General features: G+C 40.6%; 1 protein-coding gene across 6 annotated transcripts in view; it reads left to right on the forward strand.

Annotated features, from left to right (window-relative positions):
• ADGRB1 (adhesion G protein-coupled receptor B1) overlaps positions 1–25,012 on the forward strand; it is a 758,475-nt gene that overhangs the window by 714,253 nt on the left and 19,210 nt on the right. For 5 of the 6 annotated variants that reach the window (XM_073555046.1, XM_073555048.1, XM_073555049.1 and 2 more), the window contains 5 exons: positions 3,261–3,432; positions 7,671–7,766; positions 12,432–12,491; positions 17,303–17,345; positions 21,395–22,050. In XM_073555046.1, the coding sequence (XP_073411147.1) occupies positions 3,261–3,432; positions 7,671–7,766; positions 12,432–12,491; positions 17,303–17,345; positions 21,395–22,050 (1,027 nt within the window). The remainder of the gene's footprint in view (positions 1–3,260; positions 3,433–7,670; positions 7,767–12,431; positions 12,492–17,302; positions 17,346–21,394; positions 22,051–25,012) is intronic. The other variant, XM_073555047.1, reaches the window with a different exon arrangement.

Consider the following 25,012-nt stretch of genomic DNA (forward strand, 5'->3'; position numbering starts at 1 on the left):
ATTCCACATTTATAGGGTAAAAAGCTCGGCTGCCACCATAAATTCTGACATGAACATATCAGAATCTGCAGTTCTGCCCCCATCTCTAGTTAGAAGCTTTTTTCCATTTTGGTGTGGACTCAACAGTTTGAAATTAAGACGGGAGACACTCCACCCCCGAGTATGCTCGGACCGCTCCTAATCCGAGCACGTTCGCTCATCACTAAATATAACTACTTGACCTGTCGGACTCGGGAATAACCCTTCTAGGTCATGATTTTTATCCCTGAGGTCATGATGATTTCCAGTTCTCCGGCAGCCTAGCGTACAGCAGATGGTTCTACTACCATGGCCCCCGTCCCTAGGTGATTAGGTGTTTTTGCAGGGGGAAGCAGATGGTCATCAATCGGCCATTTACCACCATGATGCCCATTGCAAATTTTTGTGTCAAAACCTTAGCTGACTAATGTTTTCTAAAACTTTACGGCGTTTCACGGTTATCTTTATTGGTCGTTACATTCTTTGTGTTTTTATATGAAAAAAAATAAATACGAAATCTAATATTTGCCCGATTGTGTGAAACCTCTTCGCTTCGGTCAGAATGTGGAGAATGATTTCTGTCCAGGACCAGGATTAGGGAGCAATTCAGCGTCTGAGCTATTAACTTTCCCCATCCATCAGTTTGCCTCTCTTTTTCTTTTTTTCCTGTTTTTGTTTCTGCATGCTTTTATATGTCACATTTATTAACTTCATTTGCGACAGCTATGGTGACTATGGCAGATTCCTTCCTGCCAGTGGGATAATATCCAAATTTTTTTTTGTTTCTCTCCTTTTTATTGTACAACCCCCACTGAAATTTGATGCCATTATCAAAATGTTGGCAAATTTTTGGAACAAGGTGCCGAAAGCAAAATGACCTTTTCGATGACATTTTTGTATATTTTGTTCCGAAAGTAATCTATAATTTCAATCATGGGTGAATGTTTCATAAAACCATTTGATTTTTAAGGGGGTCCTCCAGAAGTACATAAACACATTTCAAGTCATTCCTTCAATGGACCGTTCTTCCAGAAGACATGTTTATTTTTCACTAATACATTTCCTGGACGCCTAAAGGAGATTTCTCTTTGTGATTTTTTTTAGAAGCTAAGACTCTGTCTAGAGGTGTCGCTAGATATGGGCCGTGTGCCCCAGTGCCATTTTGTCTTGACTCGGGTATTGTATTTGGATGCATGAGTTGTTGCATTTTGCCAAGTTTTCGGAGGAGAAACTCCCCAACGTTCCAATCGAAACTCTTGGTTTTTTTAACTCCTCAATTCTTTTTAGAGTTTCTGCTCAAGAAAATTCTCCAAAAAAACAACATACATCATCGATTTCAAGGAGATTCCGCCAAAAATTGGCGAATGACTTTTTCCTAATGAGGCTTCGTCAAGAGAAACTTTGGCCGCTCCATTTATGTCTTAGAGACGTCGCGTGCACTTATACCCTAAGGAACCTTTGCCCCAGGTGAAGGAAAGTCTAGCTGTGGCTCTGCATCACCGTATTTCTGGAGGACCCCTTTGTGTGTCTTGATCTGCTGAAATGCATCACATGTGCCAGATGTGCCTTAACTTTTTTTTTCTCTATCATGTTTTTTTATTTTTTTTTTTAGAGTTCAGTTATTTATGGCCAGTAGATGGTCAAAACAGCAAGGTATTTTTTGGAAACACTTCTTCTATCATAGAGGGCAATATTTATTCCCCCCCTCCATGGTAAAAAAACAAAAACAAAATTGGATTCAATTATTTTAATTGTTTTATAGGAGTAAAATTTTTGTTGGTCTTCGAACACAATAAAATTATGAGAACTTTCATATTTAGCTCATTCCTTTATGAGGAAATTGGCCAAAAGACCAACAGTGACCCCGCCATTATACAAAGTCTTTGAAAAATAACATATTTTGTTTAATTGGAACATAGACCAAGAGGTCTCATTACGTTGTGTTTTATACATGGATAAAACCAAAATTGGTCAAAAAAAAAAATGCAGAAAAAAAACCCTAAACAATACCTCTAAACTGGATTCACATCATGTAACGGATACAAATAAAATGAAAACTAATACTGCACCAAAAACTATTTTAAATACTGTGTGTGCTCCTTCCCAAGTGAAAATTCCCAAAATGTCCTACTCCAGACAAAAAGTGGTAAAGCAAATATTTAAAAACATTCCATATTTTTTTTTTATTTCTATGGAAAATATATATTTTTTATCGAAATGTTAAGATTTAATACATTCTAAGACATTTATCTTTACAGCAATTTTTACTTTGGGTTCAATGTCCTGTAGGTTTTTGCCCAAAATTGTTTTTCGGAACCAGTTTTTTGATGTGTTCAGAAACTGGTGTTGCAAGAGATCCAGTTTTTCTATCAAATGTTGTCACCTACATCATCCTTTTATATTCCTGGTATCTAACCTGAAGTTTTCCACCTGATGAGTAGCAACAACTCCCACAATGTTGGGATCATACGTTGGAAACAACTTTTTTTTTAATTTTTTAGTAATTTTTCCATTTCATAATGTTCTTACTCTTTCATACTTCAATACTTTTGAAGAAACCACATGGGAAATATTTAGGTTAAAAGAAATTTCCTCCCCAAAAAAGTGAAAATTTGGAGTTCAAAATAATCCATATCAATCACAGGAGGCGCTGTCGAAAAACTTTTTGAGAACGTGAGACATTGAATGAGATAGATGGAGGTTTACGCACTTTTCATGGTTACAAATATGGCTGTCGGAAAGATCTCTGAATGGGAGAAGACATCCATGTCAATCTTACATTGGTTGGACCCCTATAGCAAATTCTTTTGGTGGCAGAGAATCAAAAATGTTCTTTTATCTTGAAAACTCCAACAAAACTTCTAGTTGTACTAACTCTACACCGTTACACACCTCCAGCTTCAGGCCAACACCGTTACACACCTCCAGCTTCAGGCCATTTTTGTAGGATCTGATGAAAAGCCATATGTATTTTTAGAGATCTTCTAATTTTTTGTAAATTTTTTGCTTTATATGTCAGGACTTTAAGTACAGTATCTATCCCCGTACTCTAGTACTCTTTTTATCAATCACGAGTGGTGAAGAAACCTGGGTGTTGTATTGGGATGGTATCTCAATCTACCTTGAGGTGTTTTTGTATTTTTTTTGGTGGAGTCATATGTCACATGTGGATCACTATGGTGAGTGTTCTGTTAGCGAACATTACCAGACCTAACATATATGTCATCATGTTCCCTTTGTAGGGCATCATTATGGAGCTCATGTGTGGTCCTTCCCCTCTTGGCATTGACGTGGATGTCCGCGGTCCTTGCGATCACAGACCGGCGCTCAGCGCTCTTCCAGATCTTGTTTGCTGTTTTTGACTCTTTGGAAGGTTTTGTCATTGTCATGGTTCATTGTATCCTGAGAAGAGAGGTAAGGATCTTAAATCTGGAGTCTTTCAAAGAGTTGCGCAAGGTTTTATCATGATATTCTCGTGCATGACGTTAATGATGCACATGGTTTTGGGCAAAAAGATTCACAGGACACTGGTAAGGTGTCCATATGGGTGATTTGTGGCTACTGGTCCTAGGTCCTGCCTACTTCCTCGCCGCCAATGGAACATCCATGTCATTAATTTGTGGCTGCCTGTCCAAGGTCCTGCAAATTTCCTCGATCTTCAATTCTATTCAACTGAATTCCAGCATCCTGGTTCTTTCTACCTTATAACATTGCGTGAGGCCAAGTGGTTTGGTCTCATGTGACGTCATGACATTGTAGAGGTCAGAGTCGCCCAGTCTGCCAGCATTTGAGTGCCAGCTGAGTAAGCTCTCAGGATTTTGGTTCAGCAACCAGTCAGTAATTTGTGGCAGCTGGTCGAGAATCCAGGAAATTTCCCAAGTTGGCCGTCGAATGCCAGCATCTTGGGATCTTCTGGCATTTACAAGGTTCCTGCAATTTTTTGATGTTGTTTGAGACCAAGTGACTATGTAATGACATTGTAGAGGCCAGAGTAGCCCAGGTAGGGTCCTGAAAACATCATCAGTTGTCACCTGAATACCGTCATCCTGGGCTCCTCTGGTGTTTACAAGGTTCCAGCAATCTCATAATGTTGTTGACGCCAATTGTCTAGGCCTCATGCCACGTCATGAGTCATGACATTGTAGGGATCAGAGGTGCCTAGGATGTTGGCATTTGAGTGCCAGCTGAAGAAGTTCTCAGGACTCTGGTTCAGCATCCATGTGGGTAAATTGTGGCAGCCCATCTAGCGTCCTGAAAATGTCCTCAATTGTCACTCGAATACCGTCATCCTGGTCTCCTCTGGTGTTTACAAGGTTCCTGTAACCTAATTATCTTGCTTGATGCCAAGTGTCTAGCTCTTATGTAGGGTTATGAAATTGTAGTAGTCAGACGTGCCCAGGATGCTGGCATTCGAATGCCAGCTGAGGAAGTTCTCAGGACCCTGGTCTGACTTCCACAAAGTAACCACATAGATGTTAAACCAAGGCCCTGCAAAACTTTTTTCCCATATAGCACAATCTTGTGGAAACTTCTATATCAGGGTGCCTAATCACTACTTTGACATTTTTGCCGCGAAGCTCATGGTTCAAATTTGGAAAGTTTCCACGGGGTCCACTTAACCAATGTATGGCTACAAAAATAAATTATCGGCATCCCTTTCTTCATTGCATGGAGTAACTATGCAGACGTACAGTAAAAACCATTCAGATCTTGACAATAGGGTCTTAGGGACGAGCTTCAAAATCCCCTTGATAAGCGGCACACTGCGTCTCTTGGGTCCCATTTTTACTCTATGGACCCTGTGGTCTCCGCACATTGGATCAATGTTATATGAGTTGTTTCAGATTATTGTTTGGGTTCATTATTTAGAAATCTGATTCTTCCTAATTAATAAGAAAAACTAAATCTTAATAGTATTTTTTTTCACATTAAAGGAGATTCTTTTCTGTTAGAGCAGTAATGCAACGTACTCCGTGAAGATCTTTCAGTAGGAGACACTGTAGATCCTTTATTGGCAACAAACAAAACTTTTAAAGATTCAGATTTAAGATAAGATAAGATAATCCTTTAATCGTCCCACCATGGGGAAATTCAGACCATTACAGCAGCAAGGCAGGAACAAGTACAGATACAGATGCATAAAGGCATTACATTGACAGTAGGTAGGTACATATACGGAAAAAAAAAAAAATGTAACCGGACTGTCACAACTTTGGATCTGTCAGTTCACTGTTTGGGTCGTTCTCCGTTTAGGACAGTGCTGGTTATACAGCCTAACTGCAGCAGGAAGGAAGGACTTTCGATAGCGCTCCCTCTCACATTTAGGATGAAGTAGCCGGTCACTGACAGTACTGCACATCTTTGTCACGGTCTCATGCATGGGATGGGAATCATTCTGCACCATGTAGCTCACCTTGGCCAGTATCCGCCTGTCGCCTACTTCCTGAACTGGGTCAAGGGGGCATCCCAGGACAGAGCTGACCCTTCTAATCAGTTTGTCCAGCCTATTCCTGTCCCTGGTTGATATGCCACTACCCCAGCACGCCACACCAAAGAAGATGACTGATGCCACAACAGAGTTGAAGAAGGATGCAAGGAGTGCCCCCTAACTCCGAAGGCTCTCAGCCTTCTGAGCAGATAAAGCCTACTGTGGCCCTTCCTGTACACTGCATTCAAGTGATGGGCCCAGTCAAGCTTATTATTGAGGATTACACCAAGGTACTTATAGGTGTCGTCTATCTCAATGTCATTTCCCTGAATGTTCACCACTACTGGTGGATTTTTGCCCTTGCGAAAGTCCACCACCAATTCCTTGGTCTTCCCGGAATTAATCCTAAGGTGGTTCCTCTGACACCACTCCACAAAAGCTTGGTTAGTATCTCTGTATTTGCCAGATTCCTCAAATTTTTTTTTTTAGTTTTTTTCTTTTAATAGACTCTAAGTGCTCCATTTGTCCTGAAAAGATGAGAATAAAAATCTGAGGTCCCCTAGGATTGTGTCCAGCTGCTTTCAATCTCTTTAGCTCAAATTGGGCCTGAACAATGTCATAGTGACCTCAACATATCTGGCTATAGGTCACCAGGTCAATAGCTTCTTCCTCACACACTAATGTTCACTGCTGTGGTGTCACATACTCTCTGTACAGCCTCTGTAGCTTAGTCTTGAGCTGCGACGTCCTGTAACAATCCAGATTCACCCCAAACTGGCTGCTGCATTCCCTCCCTCTGCTTTTAAACAGGGTATGATAGTCCTTTCCTAATTGGTTGCACTATACCGTGCAATGTGATAACTGAAAACCATTTGGGGGGAGCCTGCACAACCACGCCTGATCTCATGCCACCTGTAGCAGTATTGACCCTGATTCCAGTGATGTGTCACTTCCTTGCTGTGGCTTTGATGAAATCACAGTTTTATCAGCAGGAGATTATCACCAGAGGACTAGTAAACCTGCTGCCATATAGTCCAATCATGTCCCCCACCACTGACTGGCTGCTTTCTGCCTATGCAAAGTGTACACATAAAGCAGTCAATCAAAGGTGTGGGCGGGTTTATACTGAGCTTAGCATTCAGAGCACTGCCAGATCTGCATTAGAGAAAACAATCATTTTATCAAAACTGCAGCGAGCAGCCCAGTAAGTGATATATCAAAGGAATCAGGTTTTCTGCCCCTACATCATTCTATTTTCAGATTACATAGCACAAAACTGCTGACAGATTCCCCTGAACCGCTTTCTGACATCAGGTGTAATAGTACGCCTATGTCAGACTCCCTCCCTTTGATGTGGGCTCCGGCAGTGAGCTAAACGGCGTAAAAATCAAAATGCCAGAATTACGTTTTTTGGTCGCTGTGACATTGCGTTAAAATGCAAAAACAGGCGATAAAAAGAGCGTATTTGCACCAAAATGGTGTCATTAAAAACGTCAGCTCGGCACGCAAAAAATAAGCCCTCACCCAACCCAAGATCACAAAAAATGGAGACACTACGGGTCTTGGAAAATGGTGCAATTTTTTATTTTTTTTTACAAAGTTTGGAATTCTCTTTCACTATTTAAATAAAAAAGAACCTAGACATGTTTGGTGTCTATGAACTCGCAATGACCCGGAGAATCATAATGGCAGGTCAGTTTTAGCATTCAGTGAACATGGTGACAAAAACAAAAAACAAGTGTGGGATTACACTTTTTTTGCAATTTCACCACACCACAATTTTTTTACCGTTTTCTAGTATACGACATGGTAAAAACCAAAGGTATAGTTTAAAATCACAACTCGTCCCGTAAAAAATAAGCCCTCACGTGGCCATATTGACAGAAAGATAAAAAAAGTTCTGGTTCTGGAAAGAAGGGGGGGGGGGGGGGGACAAAAACAAAAATACCTCCGGAGGTTAAGGAGTTAAAACATATTGAACTTGTATTTTCACTTTTCTTGGCCATTTTATGAATAGTTACATCTGTAGTTCTTGTTTTATTGGACTTTACAGCTAAACATTTTTCTTAGTTCTACCTATAGTCCTATGGGCAACTCAAGAAAACATAAAATAAGCAGGAAATGTGCCAAAGGACCGATCTGCTACACTGGCTGGCGGATCATCAGTGCTAAAGCTCCTGTGACCAATTCTGAAGAAATACATCTTCGTTTCGTCTTCTCTTAGGTCCAGGATGCTGTGAAGTGTCGCGTTGTTGACCGACAAGAAGAAGGCAATGGGGACTCCGGTGGATCCTTCCAGAATGGCCACGCTCAGTTAATGGTACTTCTACATGTTATTTCATTATTGTTTTCTGATTTTCAACACATTGTTGGCCGAGTTCAGATTTCTACCCGGAGACCAGAAACAAGCTGCTGTTGACAGATCTGTTGTTCTTAAAGGGGTTTCTCACTTTCATGAAAGTGGACCGCGAATGCTCTAAAATGCCTAAAATAACCAACAGAGCAATTTCTCACCCTACCTTGGTTTAGAGCCCACCTCATGTCGACCTCACACATCACCCTTGTAGCCAATCATTGAGCTCGTCGAATGTGCCGAGTCAGACAGTACGAGCCACTGAGCTCAGTGATTGGTTACACTGGTAGTGTGACATGTTGACGGTACGGCACCGCTGGTACTGGAGGAGAGGTGGTGCAGGACCGGCGAGGGGCATGTACCTGCTCTGTCTGTTATTTTAGAGAATACGGGATCCATTGTCCTAAAAGTGGAAAACCCCTTTTATCTCCGTAAAACCTCTACTGATTTTGGGCGTCCTGACCCAAACAAGCAGCCTCACGGCATCCATAAGACTGTAAATCCAGGTATGGTGGTCTGTAAAATGTGACTCTGCAGATCCGATCATGTGATGCTGAGCCACTGTATCCAGGCCAATGACACTACTGTCCTATGGAGCTACACAATGCTACATTCCCCATTGTGTTTTACTGGGACAGTCTAGCCAAGTCTATAATTTAATTGTCTGCAGAGCTGTTGTATCTAAGCTTATAACTTGACTTATTGCTGAGCTGGGTATCTAATGCTACCATTCATATGTCATGTCACTACCTAATTCCTTCCAATTTCCTTTTTCGGATGGCTCACGGACAAGGTATGTAGGTTGGAGCAGGACGATGTATGAGTATGTGGTATGATATGGAGCGAGGAACCTCTTGTGGTCACATGTCAGGAAGTTGTATGTGACATGATATGGAGCGAGGGACCCCTAGTGGTCACATGTCAGGTAGTTGTATGTGACATGATGTGGAGCGAAGGACCCCTAGTGGTCACATGTCAGGAAGTTGTATGTGACATGATATGGAGTGAAGGACCCCTAGTGATCACATGTCAGGAAGTTGTATGTGACATTATATGGAGCGAGGGACCTCTAGTGGTCACATGTCAGGAAGTTGTATGTGACATGGTACGGAGCATGGGACCCCTAGTGATCACATTTCATGAAGTTGTATATGACATGATATGGAGCGAGGGACCCCTAGTGGTCACATGTCAGGAAGTTGTATGTGACATGATATGGAGCGAGGGACCTCTAGTGGTCACATGTCAGGAAGGTGTATGTGACATGATAAGGAGTGAGGGACTCCTAGTGGTCACATGTCAGGAAGTTGTATGTGACATGATGTGGAGCGAGCGACTCCTTGTGGTCACATGTCTGGAAGTTGTATGTGACCTGTTATGGAGCGAGGGACCTCTTGTGGTCACATGTCAGGAAGTTGTATGTGACATGATATGGAGCGAGGGACCTCTAGTGGTCACATGTCGGGAAGTTGTATGTGACATAATATGGAGTGAGGGACTTCTAGTGGTCACATGTCAGGAAGTTGTATGTGACATGATATGGAGTGAGGGACTCCTAGTGGTCACATGTCAGGAAGTTGTATGTGACATGATGTGGAGCGAGGGACTCCTACTGGTCACATGTCAGGTAGTTGTATGTGACCTGTTATGGAGCGAGGGACCTCTTGTGGTCACATGTCACGAAGGTGTATGTGACATGATATGGAGTGAGGGACTCCTAGTGGTCACATGTCAGGAAGTTGTATGTGACATGATGTGGAGCAAGCGACTCCTAGTGGTCACATGTCAGGAAGTTGTATGTGATCTGTTATGGAGCGAGGGACCTCTTGTGGTCACATGTCAGAAAGTTGTATGTGACATGATGTGGAGCGAGGGACCTCTAGTGGTCACATGTCAGGAAGTTGTATGTGACATGATATGGAGTGAGCGATCTCTAGTGGTCACATGCCAGGAAGTTGTATGTGACATGATATGGAGTGAGGGATCTCTAGTGGTCACATGTCAGGAAGTTGTATGTGACATTATATGGAGCGAGGGACCTCTAGTGGTCACATTTCAGGAAGTTGTATGTGACCTGATATGGAGCGTGGGACCCCTAGTGATCACATATCATGAAGTTGTATATGACATGATATGGAGCGAGAGACCCCTAGTGGTCACATGTCAGGAAGTTGTATGTGAAATGATATGGAGCGAGGGACCTCTAGTGGTCATATATCTGGAAGTTGTATGTGACATGATAAGGAGTGAGGGACTCCTAGTGGTCACATATCAGGAAGTTGTATGTGAAATGATGTGGAGCGAGCGACTCCTAGTGGTCACATGTCAGGTAGTTGTATGTGACCTGTTATGGAGCGAGGGACCTCTTGTGGTCACATGTCAGGAAGGTGTATGTGACATGATATGGAGTGAGGGACTCCTAGTTGTCACATGTCAGGAAGTTGTATGTGACATGATATGGAGCGAGGGACCCCTAGTGGTCACATGTCAGGAAGTTGTATGTGACATGATATGGAGTGATGGACTTCTAGTGGTCACATGTCAGGAAGTTGTATGTGACATGATATGGAGTGAGGGACTTCTAGTGGTCACATGTCAGGAAGTTGTATGTGACATGATATGGAGCGAGCGACCTCTAGTGGTCACATGTCAGGAAGTTGTATGTGACATGATATGGAGTGAGCGATCTCTAGTGGTCACATGCCAGGAAGTTGTATGTGACATGATATGGAGTGAGGGATCTCTAGTGGTCACATGTCAGGAAGTTGTATGTGACATTATATGGAGCGAGGGACCTCTAGTGGTCACATTTCAGGAAGTTGTATGTGACCTGATATGGAGCGTGGGACCCCTAGTGATCACATTTCATGAAGTTGTATATGACATGATATGGAGCGAGAGACCCCTCGTGGTCACATGTCAGAAAGTTGTATGTGAAATGATATGGAGCGAGGGACCTCTAGTGGTCATATATCTGGAAGTTGTATGTGACATGATAAGGAGTGAGGGACTCCTAGTGGTCACATATCAGGAAGTTGTATGCGACATGATGTGGAGCGAGCGACTCCTAGTGGTCACATGTCAGGTAGTTGTATGTGACCTGTTATGGAGCGAGGGACCTCTTGTGGTCACATGTCAGGAAGGTGTATGTGACATGATATGGAGTGAGGGACTCCTAGTTGTCACATGTCAGGAAGTTGTATGTGACATGATGTGGAGCGAGCGACTCGTACTGGTCACATGTCAGGAAGTTGTATGTGACCTGTTATGGAGAGAGGGACCTCTTGTGGCCACATGTCAGGAAGTTGTTTGTGACATGATATGGAGCGAGGGACCTCTGGTGGTCACATATATGGAAGTTGTATGTGACATGATATGGAGCGAGCGACCTCTAGTGGTCACATGTCAGGAAGTTGTATGTGACATGATATGGAGCGAGGGACCCCTAGTGGTCACATGTCAGGAAGTTGTATGTGACATGATATGGAGCGAGGGACATCTAGTGGTCACATGTCAGGAAGTTGTATGTGACATGATGTGGAGCGAGGGACCTCGAGTGGTCACATATCTGGAAATTGTATGTGACATGATGTGGAGCGAGGGACCTCTAGTGGTCACATGTCAGGAAGTTGTATGTGACATGATATGGAGCGAGCGACCTCTAGTGGTCACATGTCAGGAAGTTGTATGTGACATGATATGGAGTGAGCGATCTCTGGTGGTCACATGCCAGGAAGTTGTATGTGACATGATATGGAGTGAGGGATCTCTAGTGGTCACATGTCAGGAAGTTGTATGTGACGTTATATGGAGCGAGGGACCTCTAGTGGTCACATTTCAGGAATTTGTATGTGACCTGATATGGAGCGTGGGGCCCCTAGTGATCACATTTCATGAAGTTGTATATGACATGATATGGAGCGAGAGACCCCTAGTGGTCACATGTCAGGAAGTTGTATGTGAAATGATATGGAGCGAGGGACCTCTAGTGGTCATATATCTGGAAGTTGTATGTGACATCATAAGGAGTGAGGGACTCCTAGTGGTCACATATCAGGAAGTTGTATGTGAAATGATGTGGAGCGAGCGGCTCCTAGTGGTCACATGTCAGGTAGTTGTATGTGACCTGTTATGGAGCGAGGGACCTCTAGTGGTCACATGTCAGGAAGGTGTATGTGACATGATGTGGAGCGAGGGACCTCTAGTGGTCACATATCTGGAAGTTGTATGTGACATGATATGGAGCGAGGGATCTCTATTGGTCACATGTCAGGAAGTTGTACATGACATGATGTGGAGCAGGGGACCTCTAGGGGTTACATGTCGGGAAGTTGTACGTGACATGATGTGGAGCGAGGGATCTCTAGTGGTTACATGTCAGGAAGTTGTACGTGACATGATGTGGAGCGAGGGACCTCTAGTGGTCACATATCTGGAAGTTGTAAATCACGGAACTTGGGGAAGGAAGAAAAAGTTCACGTAGAAAAAATCCTGCTGTAAAAGAAACGATGCGTCAAAGCTGGAAATCTCTGTGGGGGTCGGATAGCGCCAGCTGGAGGCTTCTATCATTTATGCTTGACCTCGCTGAGTTATGTATCATTGCTCACTATTTCTTCTCCATCTCTTCTCCAGCTTGAAGAAGCCAACAACCCGTATATCTGCACCGCGATGGTCGGCCTGAAGGACAAGAAGGTCAATAAAGAATCCGTCTTGTACAATAAACATTATATTTACACCAACAATTGGGGAAGTAGTGATCAGAGAGGAGCCGTGCTAAAGACGCGTGTCCAGTGATCGCTCTGCTTTATTCCCGCTGCTCCCCTGAGGAGTCCGATTTTAGGATCCGGATAATTGGGACTTATTATTGAGTGGTAATTTTTTTGGCCTTTACCAAGAAAGCGGTGCTCATGGGATTATTATGCAGAACAGCCTGTAGACACACCTCCAGGGAATCATGAGAGCACCGCCCACTTGATCAAGACCATAAAAATTAGCATGAAATGAAAGAGCCCCTATCCCAGAAACCGTGTTGTGGATTTAAAAAAAACATAATCAGGAGGGATAAAGTATGAGCAAAAACTGGCCACTTCTTACCTGGTGACCAGTGCAAGTGTAATTGGATCTGTGGTCAGATTTCACAAGATAAACTGCATATGATGATGTCATATCTTTTAGACTTGACAATGCTGGTGTACTTACTTAGAAAGTTCAAGTAAGAAAGAATGTTTCGCTGACGCATTGAAATGATCATTAGTTGAGTGCAGCTCAAAATGTTCAATATAATATCAGAAATATACAAACAATTTAACTTGAAAGAGAAGTCAGGAAAATCTCTACACATTCATCACAAAATACAGTTAGGTCCATATATATTTGGACAGAGACGACATTTTTCTAATTTTGGTTCTAGACATTACCACAATGAATTATAAATAAAACACTTCAGATGCAGTTGAAGTTCAGACTTTCAGCTTTCATTTGAGGGGATCCACATTAACATTGGATGAAGGGTTTAGAAGTTTCAGCTCCTTAACATGTGCCACCCTGTTTTTAAAGGGACCAAAAGTAATTGGACAGATTAAATAATTGTAAATAAAATGTTCATTTCTAGTACTTGGTTGAAAACCCTTTGTTGGCAATGACTGCCTGAAGTCTTGATCTCATGGACATCACCAGACGCTGTGTTTCCTCCTTTTTGATGCTCTGCCAGGCCTTCACTGCGGTGGTTTTCAGTTGCTGTTTGTTTGTGGGCCTTTCTGTCTGAAGTTTAGTCTTTAACAAGTGAAATGCTCAATTGGGTTGAGATCAGGTGACTGACTTGGCCATTCCAGAATATTCCACTTCTTTGCTTTAATAAACTCCTGGGTTGCTTTGGCTTCATGTTTTGGGTCATTGTCCATCTGTAGTATGAAACGACGACCAATCAGTTTGGCCGCATTTGGCTGGATCTGAGCACACAGTACGGCTCTGAATACCTCAGACTTCATTCGGCTGCTTCTGTCCTGTGTCACATCATCAATAAACACTAGTGACCCAGTGCCACTGGCAGCCATGCATGCCCAAGCCATCACACTGCCTCCGCCGTGTCTTACAGATGATGTGGTATGCTTTGGGTCATGAGCTGTACCACGCCTTCGCCATACTTTTCTCTTTCCATCATTCTGGTAGAGGTTGATCTTGGTTTCATCTGTCCACAGAATGTTCTTCCAGAACTGTGCTGGCTTTTTTAGATGTTTTTTAGCAAAGTCCAGTCTAGCCTTTTGATTCTTGATGCTTATGAGTGGCTTGCACCGTGCAGTGACCCCTCTGTAGTTACTTTCATGCAGTCTCCTCTTTATGGTAGATTTGGATATTGATACGCCTACCTCCTGGAGAGTGTTGGTCACTTGGTTGGCTGTTGTGAAGGGGTTTCTCTTCACCATGGAGACTATCCTGCCATCATCCACCACTGTTGTCTTCCGTGGGCGCCCAGGTCTTTTTGCATTGATGAGTTCACCAGTGCTTTCTTTCTTTCTCAGGATGCACCAAACTGTAGATTTTGCCACTCCTAATGTTGTAGCAATTTCTCGGATGGGTTTTTTCTGTTTTTGCAGCTTAGGGATGGCTTGTTTCACCTGCATGGAGAGCTCCTTTGACCGCATGTTTCCTTCACAGCAAAACCTTCCAAATGCAAGCACCACACCTCAAATCACCTCCAGGCCTTTTATCTGCTTAATTGAGAATGACATAACGAAGGGATTGCCCACACCTGTCCATGAAATAGCCTTGGAGTTAATTGTCCAATTACTTTTGGTCCCTTTAAAAACAGGGTGGCGCATGTTAAGGAGCGGAAACTCCTAAATCCTTCATCCAATTTTAATGTGGATACCCTCAAATGAAAGCTGAAAGTCTGAACTTTAACTGCATCTGAATTGTTTTGTTTAATATTCATTGTGGTAATGTCTAGAAGCAAAATTAGAAAAATGTCTCTGTCTAAATATATATGGACCTAACTGTATATAACGCTGCTCGATACAGACGAATGCTTAAAGGGGGTGTCTATTAGTGGACAATCACTCCTCAACTGCCTAAGTGCTGCTCCAGCCATTTGAGGATTGTTATTCCCTGTGAACGAGTGAAATTCTTATGTCACTTGAATGCTGCAATCAGCAGCTGTTAATCGGCTGCAGCCTTTCAGTATTCCATCAGAGCTTTCTTCTGTATACAGTATAATAACTATAATACTGCCCCCTATGTACCAGAATATAACTACTATAATACTGCCCCCTATGTACAAGTATATAACTACTATAATACTGCCCCTATGTACAAGAATATAACTACTACAATACTGCTCCTATGTACTATAATATAACTACTATAATACTGCCCCCTATGTACAAGAATATAACTACTATAATACTGCCCCCTATGTACAAGTATATAACTACTATAATACTGCCCCTATGTACAAGAATATAACTACTACAATACTGCTCCTATGTACAAGAATATAACTACTATAATACTGCCCCTATGTACAAGAATATAACTACTATAATACTGCCCCTATATACAAGAATATAACTACTATAATACTGCTCCTATGTACAAGAATATAGCTAATATAATACTGCCCCCTATGTACAAGAATATAACTACTATAATACTGCTCCTATATACAAGAATATAACTACTATAATACTGCCCCTATATACAAGAATATAACTACTATAATACTGCTCCTATGTACAAGAATATAACTAATATAATACTGCCCCCTATGTACAAGAATATAACTACTATAATACTGCCCCTATGTACAAGAATATAACTACTATAATACTGCTACCTATATACAAGAATATATCTACTATAATACTGCCCCTATGTACAAGAATATAACTACTATAATACTGCCCCTATGTACAAGAATATAACTACTATAATACTGCTCCTATGTACAAGAATATAACTACTATAATACTGCCCCTATGTACAAGAATATAACTACTATAATACTGCCCCTATGTACAAGAATATAACTACTATAATACTGCCCCTATGTACAAGAATATAACTACTATAATACTGCTCATATGTACAAGAATATAACTACTATAATACTGCTCCTATGTACAAGAATATAACTACTATAATACTGCCCCTATGTACAAGAATATAACTACTATAATACTGCCCCCTATGTACAAGAATATAACTACTATAATACTGCTCCTATGTACAAGAATATAACTACTATAATACTGCCCCTATGTACAAGAATATAACTACTATAATACTGCCGCTATGTACAAGAATATAACTACTATAATACTGCTCCTATGTACAAGAATATAACTACTATAATACTGCCCCCTATGTACAAGAATATAACTACTATAATACTGCCGCTATGTACAAGAATATAACTACTATAATACTGCCCCCTATGTACAAGAATATAACTACTATAATACTGCCCCTATGTACAAGAATATAACTACTATAATACTGCCCCTATGTACAAGAATATAACTACTATAATACTGCTCCTATGTACAAGAATATAACTACTATAATACTGCCGCTATGTACAAGAATATAACTACTATAATACTGCCCCTATGTACAAGAATATAACTACTATAATACTGCTGCTATGTACAAGAATATAACTACTATAATACTGCCCCCTATGTACAAGAATATAACTACTATAATACTGCCGCTATGTACAAGAATATAACTACTATAATACTGCCCCTATGTACAAGAATATAACTATTATAATACTGCTCCTATGTACAAGAATATAACTACTATAATACTGCCCCTATGTACAAGAATATAACTACTATAATACTGCCCCTATGTACAAGAATATAACTACTATAATACTGCTCCTATGTACAAGAATATAACTACTATAATATTGCCCCCTATGTACAAGAATATAACTACTATAATACTGCTCCTATGTACAAGAATATAACTACTATAATACTGCTCCTATGTACAAGAATATAACTACTATAATACTGCCCCTATGTACAAGAATATAACTACTATAATACTGCTCCTATGTACAAGAATACAACTACTATAATACTGCTCCTCTGTACAAGAATATAACTACTATAATACTGCTCCTATGTACAAGACTATAACTACTATAATACTGCTCCTATGTACAAGAATATAACTACTATAATACTGCTCCTATATACAAGAATATAACTACTATAATACTGCTCCTATATACAAGAATATAACTACTATAATACTGCTCCTATGTACAAGACTATAACTACTATAATACTGCCACTATGTAGAAAAATACATCGTCCTCATTATTGCAATCTTTAGGCATACAGGTGTGGATATAAGTTACATCATATAGCTGGAGTTGATCTATTACACTGTAGAGTATATCATCATTATTATAATTATACCCCTGCTGATTGGATATTCTGCTGATACCTCATAATCTTCTGTAACTGTATCTGTCTTCTTTTTTCCAGCAGTCTGACTTCGAGAAGGACGTGGATTTGGCGTGCCGCTCAGGTAAGGATGTAAGATGTAAATGATGACTGTATTTTCTCACCTCTCCACTGTCTCCATTATTCTGCACCATCTCTAGATTTTTATGAGGTTTTACAGGACCGATAAGACTTGGATATGGATACATATTCATCTTTGCCAGACGCAATGCACTAATTTTTTCTGATTATTCATATTCTTCGTATCTAAAAACAGGCTGGTAATGAAAGTAATCAGCCCTCAAAATACCGCCCCTAACAATGAATATTTTTCGCTGTGACTTAATTTCCCTAAAAAATAGGTATAAAACTGTATGATTTGGGTAGAATGTCTATCAGGATATGGTTCTACAATATTTTGTCTAAAAATTCTTAAATATACATTCCGAATAATGAAGAAAGAGAGCAGCACTGATTGTGGAACGTGTCCTCTTCCTGGGAAGGGTGTAATGAATTGTTATTATTAGCGGGTCTGTTATGGAATGGACACAAGGCATTTGGTGTCTCTCCTTGGGATGGACGTTATGGGATGGACACAAGGCATTCGGTGTCTCTCCTCGGGATGGACATTATGGGATGGACACAAGACATTCGGTGTCTCTCCTCGGGATGGACATTATGGGATGGACACAAGATATTTGGTGTGTCTTCTTGGGATGGACGTTATGAGATGGACACAAGGCATTTGGTGTCTCTCCTCGGAATGGACGTTATGGGATGGACTCAAGGCATTTGTTGTCTCTCCTCGCGATGGACGTTATGGCATGGACACAAGGCAATCGGTGTCTCGATGGACGTTATGGAATGGACACAAGGCATTTGTTGTCTCTCCTCACGATGGACGTTATGGCATGGACACAAGGCATTTGGTGTCTCTCCTCGGAATGGACGTTATAGGATGGACACAAGGCATTTGGTGTCTCTCCTCGGGATGGACGTTATGGGATGGACACAAGGCATTTGTTGTCTCTCCTCGCGATGGACGTTATGGCATGGACACAAGGCAATCGGTGTCTCTCCTCGGGATGGACGTTATGGGATGGACACAAGGCATTCGGTATCTCTCCTCGGGATGGACGTTATGGGATGGACACAAGGCATTCGGTATCTCTCCTCGGGATGGACGTTATGGGATGGACACAAGGTATTCGGCGTCCCCCCTCGGGATGGACGTTATGGGATGGACACAAGGCATTTGGTGTCTCTCCTCGGGATGGACATTATGTGGCGTCTCCGCCTCAATTAGAGACACAATAGTCGGTTATCTCACGGACGATGATATGGGCAAACAAGTCGTCAGTCATCTCCCCAACACTGTATTATATGTTCTGGAGAAGAACTAAGAGTCTTGTAAAGAAATACCTGTCATTATGTAAAGTGCTCTTCATGTCACCGGTAATGGAGCCGCTCGTTCCTACCGGCTGAGCTGGATGTCGCTTCTTGGATAAAGGTTATTAGCTGATAAGGAGATTGGACCAAAATTAAAGTTCTAAGGAAGGTGTAAGCGCACCACCAACCGGTGGAGAGTGAGAGCGGTCTGTGCCATATTGACCGGTCCTGCTACTAAGGTCTGATACTTGGGATTTTTTGAATGAAGCCATCGGGGGGGCTCATTGACTTTTTGTCTTGCACAGTTGTGTTCCCATCCACCTAGTCCAGGGATGGGAACCTCAGGCCCACGGGCCGTTCACAGCCTTTGATGACATTTTATCTGACCGCAATACTTGGCCGGCAGGTGTATTTCAATGGCCACCAGCCCGTTAACTTCTTTTTGCCCTGCGAGTATGAGCATGCAGTGTTCGCTACTGAGGTGCATGCACTGAAAAATTCCGTCCTGACACCACCAGTACCAGCATCAGAACTCACTTTGTGGGCAGCGTTTGTGCACAATTTGTGCAGCCCCCGAAGGTTGGTATAAATATCCAATCCAAGAGAAAAAAAGATTCCCCACCCCCGACCTAAGCTCAGGAACCGAATGGAGGACCCCCAGCCCTGCATCCCCTTCCATCTGAGGTTTGGGGGAAGACCTGATGTTAGATCTCACCCTAGAGAACAGTCATCTCTGCTATTGGCAGAATAACCATTACCCCCGATATCAGCATTTGGTGACTGTTAAAGTCAACGTTTCAACAAATTTTTCACATTGAAAAATGAAAAACTTGTTTTCCGATCTGCAGCTTTTATTAAATCGTGTGTACAATTTTACGTGAAAAATCCTCTTTAACGCAAGTTCTGAAAACTCTCGAAAAAAGCAAAAATGAGATTTACAGTTTTCTTTTTTCGAACATTCCCCTATTTGTGCTTCTAATGAACTTGGACCTTTTTCCACCGCGGCAAACTTTAATGTTTGTGTTTATTTTTCTCCTCCAAGAGCCATAACTTTTATATTTTGCCGTCCACATCACTGTGGGACTGATTATTTGAGGGACGAACCGTAGTTTTGAATGGCGCCATACAATACACCATATAATAAGCTGGAAAATGAGGGAAAAAAATTGTAGTAAAATGCTGAAAAATTAATTTTCCTGTCCTTGTTTATAGAGTTTTGTGTTTATGGCTTTCAATGGGGAGTAAAAATGACCCACCGACTTTATTCTCCAGATCAGTATGATTCCGGTGGAAGAAAATTTGCTTAGGTTTTAGTGAAATTTGTTTTAGAAATTAAACAGAAAATTGTTTTTCTTTTAGAGTTTTTTGAGACCCCGTGTCTTTTTATTTTTCTTTATGAGAGCTTGTTGTTTGTGTGGTTTTCACGGTTACTATTTTGGCACACAGATAATTTGTTCATCACTTTTTACTAGATTTTTTTTTTAAAGGACCTGAGACAGAAAAATAGGAATTTGGGGGGTCCAATTTGTTTTTGCATTTATGGCTTTTACCTTGCTGGTAAAATAATTATTTTTTTTTTATAAATATATCTCTCTGTTTTGCTAATACCACTTATGTCTGTTTTTGTTTGTTTTGTTTTGTTTTTTTTAATGAGGAGGTGAGTTAAATTTAGAAAAGAAAATACATTTTCCAAAAAAATTTTGATTACTTTGTTTTTCAGTTTCCATAAAAGACTTGATCCTGTGATTGTTTAAATAAGAACTCCTATTTCATGTTAATATGCTGCAGAAGCAGTGCCATAATCTCTGACATCATTTCCTGCTCTGCAGCTATTGGCTGAAGCTGCACCGCACAGACTTCCTGGTCTGCAGCTATTGGCTGAAGCTGCAATGCACAGACTTCCTGGTCTGCAGCTATTGGCTGAAGCTGCACCGCACAGACTTCCTGCTCTGCAGCTATTGGCTGAAGCTGCAATGCACAGACCTCCTGGTCTGTAGCTATTGGCTGAAGCTGCACCGCACAGACTAACTGCTCTGCAGCTATTGGCTGAAGCTGCACCGCACAAACTTCCTGCTCTGCAGCTATAGGCTGAAGCTGCAATGCACAGACTTCCTGCTCTGCAGCTATTGGCTGAAGCTGCACCGCACAGACTTCCTGCTCTGCAGCTATTGGCTGAAGCTGCACCGCACAGACTTCCTGCTCTGCAGTTATTGGCTAAAGCTGCACCGCACAGACTTCCTGCTGTGCAGTTATTGGCTGAAGCTGCACCGCACAGACTTCCTGCTCTTCCTGCGCTCTGCTTGCAGATGTTACTAGTAATGGTGAGAGCTTTCTGCTCCATTTTAGCTGCTTTGTTGTAAATTTAAATACAATAAAGCAAAGGAATTACCAGAACAGTAGCAGAGTAATCGTCATATCACCAGAAATGTCTTCAGAGCGCGCAGAACAGGAAACCTGTGAGATGCAAATTCATCCAAAAGCAGCGGAGCAGGAAGTGATGTCGGGTAAGGGGCGCCATTTTGAATTTCACCTGTACCGCCCAGTGTCACTCCGCCATCTCCCATCACACTAAGGCTCTGTAGTGTGCACAGCTCTCTAGAAATGTACATTTCAGCAATCAAACTGAAACATTTACCCCCTTCCGGCATGTAATGTGGCCATAGGAACCCATTTTACGATTTTGGATAATTTGATATGTTTTCCTTGAAGAACAGATACCATAGATATATTTTTTTTTCTGCCTAGCCCACAACAAGGACCTCTCAGCCTGTAGGACGTCCACCATCACGGGAACTCTGAAACGGCCGTCTCTACAGGACGAAGAAAAGATGAAGATGAACCATCAGAAGGGATCCAACTTTAATAGTCTTCCAGCTAACGTGTCCAAAATGCATCTGCAAGGATCGCCGCATTACCTGGGAGGCATCAACCTCAACGAGTATAATAACCACACCCTTACCCTAAAAAAAGACAAAAACCAGCCGCCGAAACCCATATACATGTGTGAAGGGGACATCTTCAAAAAGCTGGACTCCGAGCTGACCCGAGCGCAGGAGCAGTCAGTGGACACTAGTTATGTTATTTTGCCCAGTAATACGGCCACACTTAGGGCAAAGCCAAAGGAGGACAGTAAGTACAGCATGAACATTGACCAGATGCCACAGACCAGGCTCATACATCTGAACATGGCAGATCCCACCTACATGGTGAAGAGTCCTCCAAGGGAACGTATGGGCATGAAGTGCGTGGAGCAAGGGTCACCCATGCAGAAGCAACAGCTGCCACACCTACACCCCAGCGAATCACAAATACCAATTGGTCTCTGTGACCAGGCAGAGATGGGAACAGGGATTATCCCAAAAAGTGACACTATCGCTACACTCTCCATGAGCTCCTTAGAGGTAAGAGACCAAAACAAAAATAAATCCAGATTTAATGATTCTGTATCTGACATTTGTAACTTGTTCATAATTAGAAGAGAGTCTGATAGTAGTTATATTTACTTATACATAGGGAGCAGTATTATAGTAGTTATATTCTTGAACAAAGGGGGCAGTATTATAGTAGTTATATTCCTGTACACAGGAGCAGTATTATAGTAGCTATATTCTTGTACATAGGGGCAGTATTATAGTAGTTATATTCCTGTACACAGGAGCAGTATTATAGTAGCTATATTCTTGTACATAGGGGGCAGTATTATAGTAGTTATATTCTTGTACATAGGGAGCAGTATTATAGTAGTTATATTCTTGTACATAGGGAGCAGTATTATAGTAGTTATATTCTTGTACATAGGAGCAGTATTATAGTAGTTATATTCTTGTACATAGGGGCAGTATTATAGTAGATATATTCTTGTACATAGGGGGCAGTATTATAGTAGTTATATTCTTGTACATAGGGGCAGTATTATAGTAGTTATATTCTTGTACATAGGAGCAGTATTATAGTAGTTATATTCTTGTACATAGGGGCAGTATTATAGTAGATATATTCTTGTACATAGGGGGCAGTATTATAGTAGTTATATTCTTGTACATAGGAGCAGTATTATAGTAGTTATATTCTTGAGCAAAGGGGGCAGTATTATAGTAGTTATATTCTTGTACATAGGGGCAGTATTATTGTAGTTATATTCTTGTACATAGCGGCAGTATTATAGTAGTTATATTCTTGTACATAGGGGGCAGTATTATAGTAGTTATATTCTTGTACATAGGAGCAGTATTATAGTAGTTATATTCTTGTACATAGGGGCAGTATTATAGTAGGTATATTCTTGTACATAGGAGCAGTATTATAGTAGTTATATTCTTGTACATAGGGGCAGTATTATAGTAGATATATTCTTGTACATAGGGGGCAGTATTATAGTAGTTATATTCTTGTACATAGGAGCAGTATTATAGTAGTTATATTCTTGAACAAAGGGGGCAGTATTATAGTAGTTATATTCTTGTACATAGGGAGCAGTATTATAGTAGTTATATTCTTGTACATAGGGGCAGTATTATAGTAGTTATATTCTTGAACAAAGGGGGCAGTATTATAGTAGTTATATTCTTGTACATTGGGGCAGTATTATTGTAGTTATATTCTTGTACATAGGGGCAGTATTATAGTAGTTATATTCTTGTACATAGGGGGCAGTATTATAGTAGTTATATTCTTGTACATAGGGAGCAGTATTATAGTAGTTATATTCTTGTACATAGGAGCAGTATTATAGTAGTTATATTCTTGTACATAGGAGCAGTATTATAGTAGTTATATTCCTGTACATAGGATCAGTATTATAGTAGTTATACTCCTGTACATAGGAACAGTATTATAGTAGTTATATTTTTGTACATAGGGGGCAGTATTATAGTAGTTATATTCTTGTACATAGGGAGCAGTATTATAGTAGTTATATTCTTGTACATAGGGAGCAGTATTATAGTAGTTATATTCTTGTACATAGGAGCAGTATTATAGTAGTTATATTCTTGTACATAGGAGCAGTATTATAGTAGTTATATTCTTGAACAAAGGGGGCAGTATTATAGTAGTTATATTCTTGTACATAGGGGCAGTATTATTGTAGTTATTTTCTTGTACATAGGGGCAGTATTATAGTAGTTATATTCTTGTACATAGGGAGCAGTATTATAGTAGTTATATTCTTGTACATAGGAGCAGTATTATAGTAGTTATATTCTTGTACATAGGAGCAGTATTATAGTAGTTATATTCTTGTACATAGGAGCAGTATTATAGTAGTTATATTCTTGAACAAAGGGGGCAGTATTATAGTAGTTATATTCTTGTACATAGGGACAGTATTATTGTAGTTATATTCTTGTACATAGGGGCAGTATTATAGTAGTTATATTCTTGTACATAGGGGGCAGTATTATAGTAGTTATATTCTTGTACATAGGTAGCAGTATTATAGTAGTTATATTCTTGTACATAGGGGCAGTATTATAGTAGTTATATTCTTGAACAAAGGGGGCAGTATTATAGTAGTTATATTCTTGTACATAGGATCAGTATTATAGTAGTTATACTCCTGTACATAGGAACAGTATTATAGTAGTTAAATTCTTGTACATAGGGGGCAGTATTATAGTAGTTATATTCTTGTACATAGGGGGCAGTATTATAGTAGTTATATTCTTGTACATAGGGAGCAGTATTATAGTAGTTATATTCTTGTACATAGGAGCAGTATTATAGTAGTTATATTCTTGTACATAGGAGCAGTATTATAGTAGTTATATTCCTGTACATAGGAGCAGTATTATAGTAGTTATATTCCTGTACATAGGATCAGTATTATAGTAGTTATACTCCTGTACATAGGAACAGTATTATAGTAGTTAAATTCTTGTACATAGGGGGCAGTATTATAGTAGTTATATTCTTGTACATAGGGGCAGTATTATAGTAGTTATTTTCTTGTACATAGGGGGCAGTATTATAGTAGTTATATTCTTGTTCATAGAGGCAGTATTATAGTAGTTATATTCTTGTACATAGGAGCAGTATTATAGTAGTTATATTCTTGTACATAGGGGGCAGTATTATAGTAGTTATATTCTTGTACATAGGGAGCAGTATTATAGTAGTTATATTCTTGTACATAGGGTGCAGTATTATAGTAGTTATACTCCTGTACATAGGAACAGTATTATAGTAGTTATATTCTTGTACATAGGGGGCAGTATTATAGTAGTTATATTCTTGTACATAGCGGCAGTATTATAGTAGATATATTCTTGTACATAGAGGCAGTATTATAGTAGTTATATTCTTGTACATAGGGGGCAGTATTATAGTAGTTATATTCTTGTACATAGGGCAGTATTATAGTAG

This window comes from Dendrobates tinctorius, unplaced genomic scaffold (genome assembly GCF_039654945.1).
Source record: "Dendrobates tinctorius isolate UK_male_01 unplaced genomic scaffold, ASM3965494v1 ptg000215l, whole genome shotgun sequence".
Lineage (NCBI taxonomy): Eukaryota > Metazoa > Chordata > Amphibia > Anura > Dendrobatidae > Dendrobates > Dendrobates tinctorius.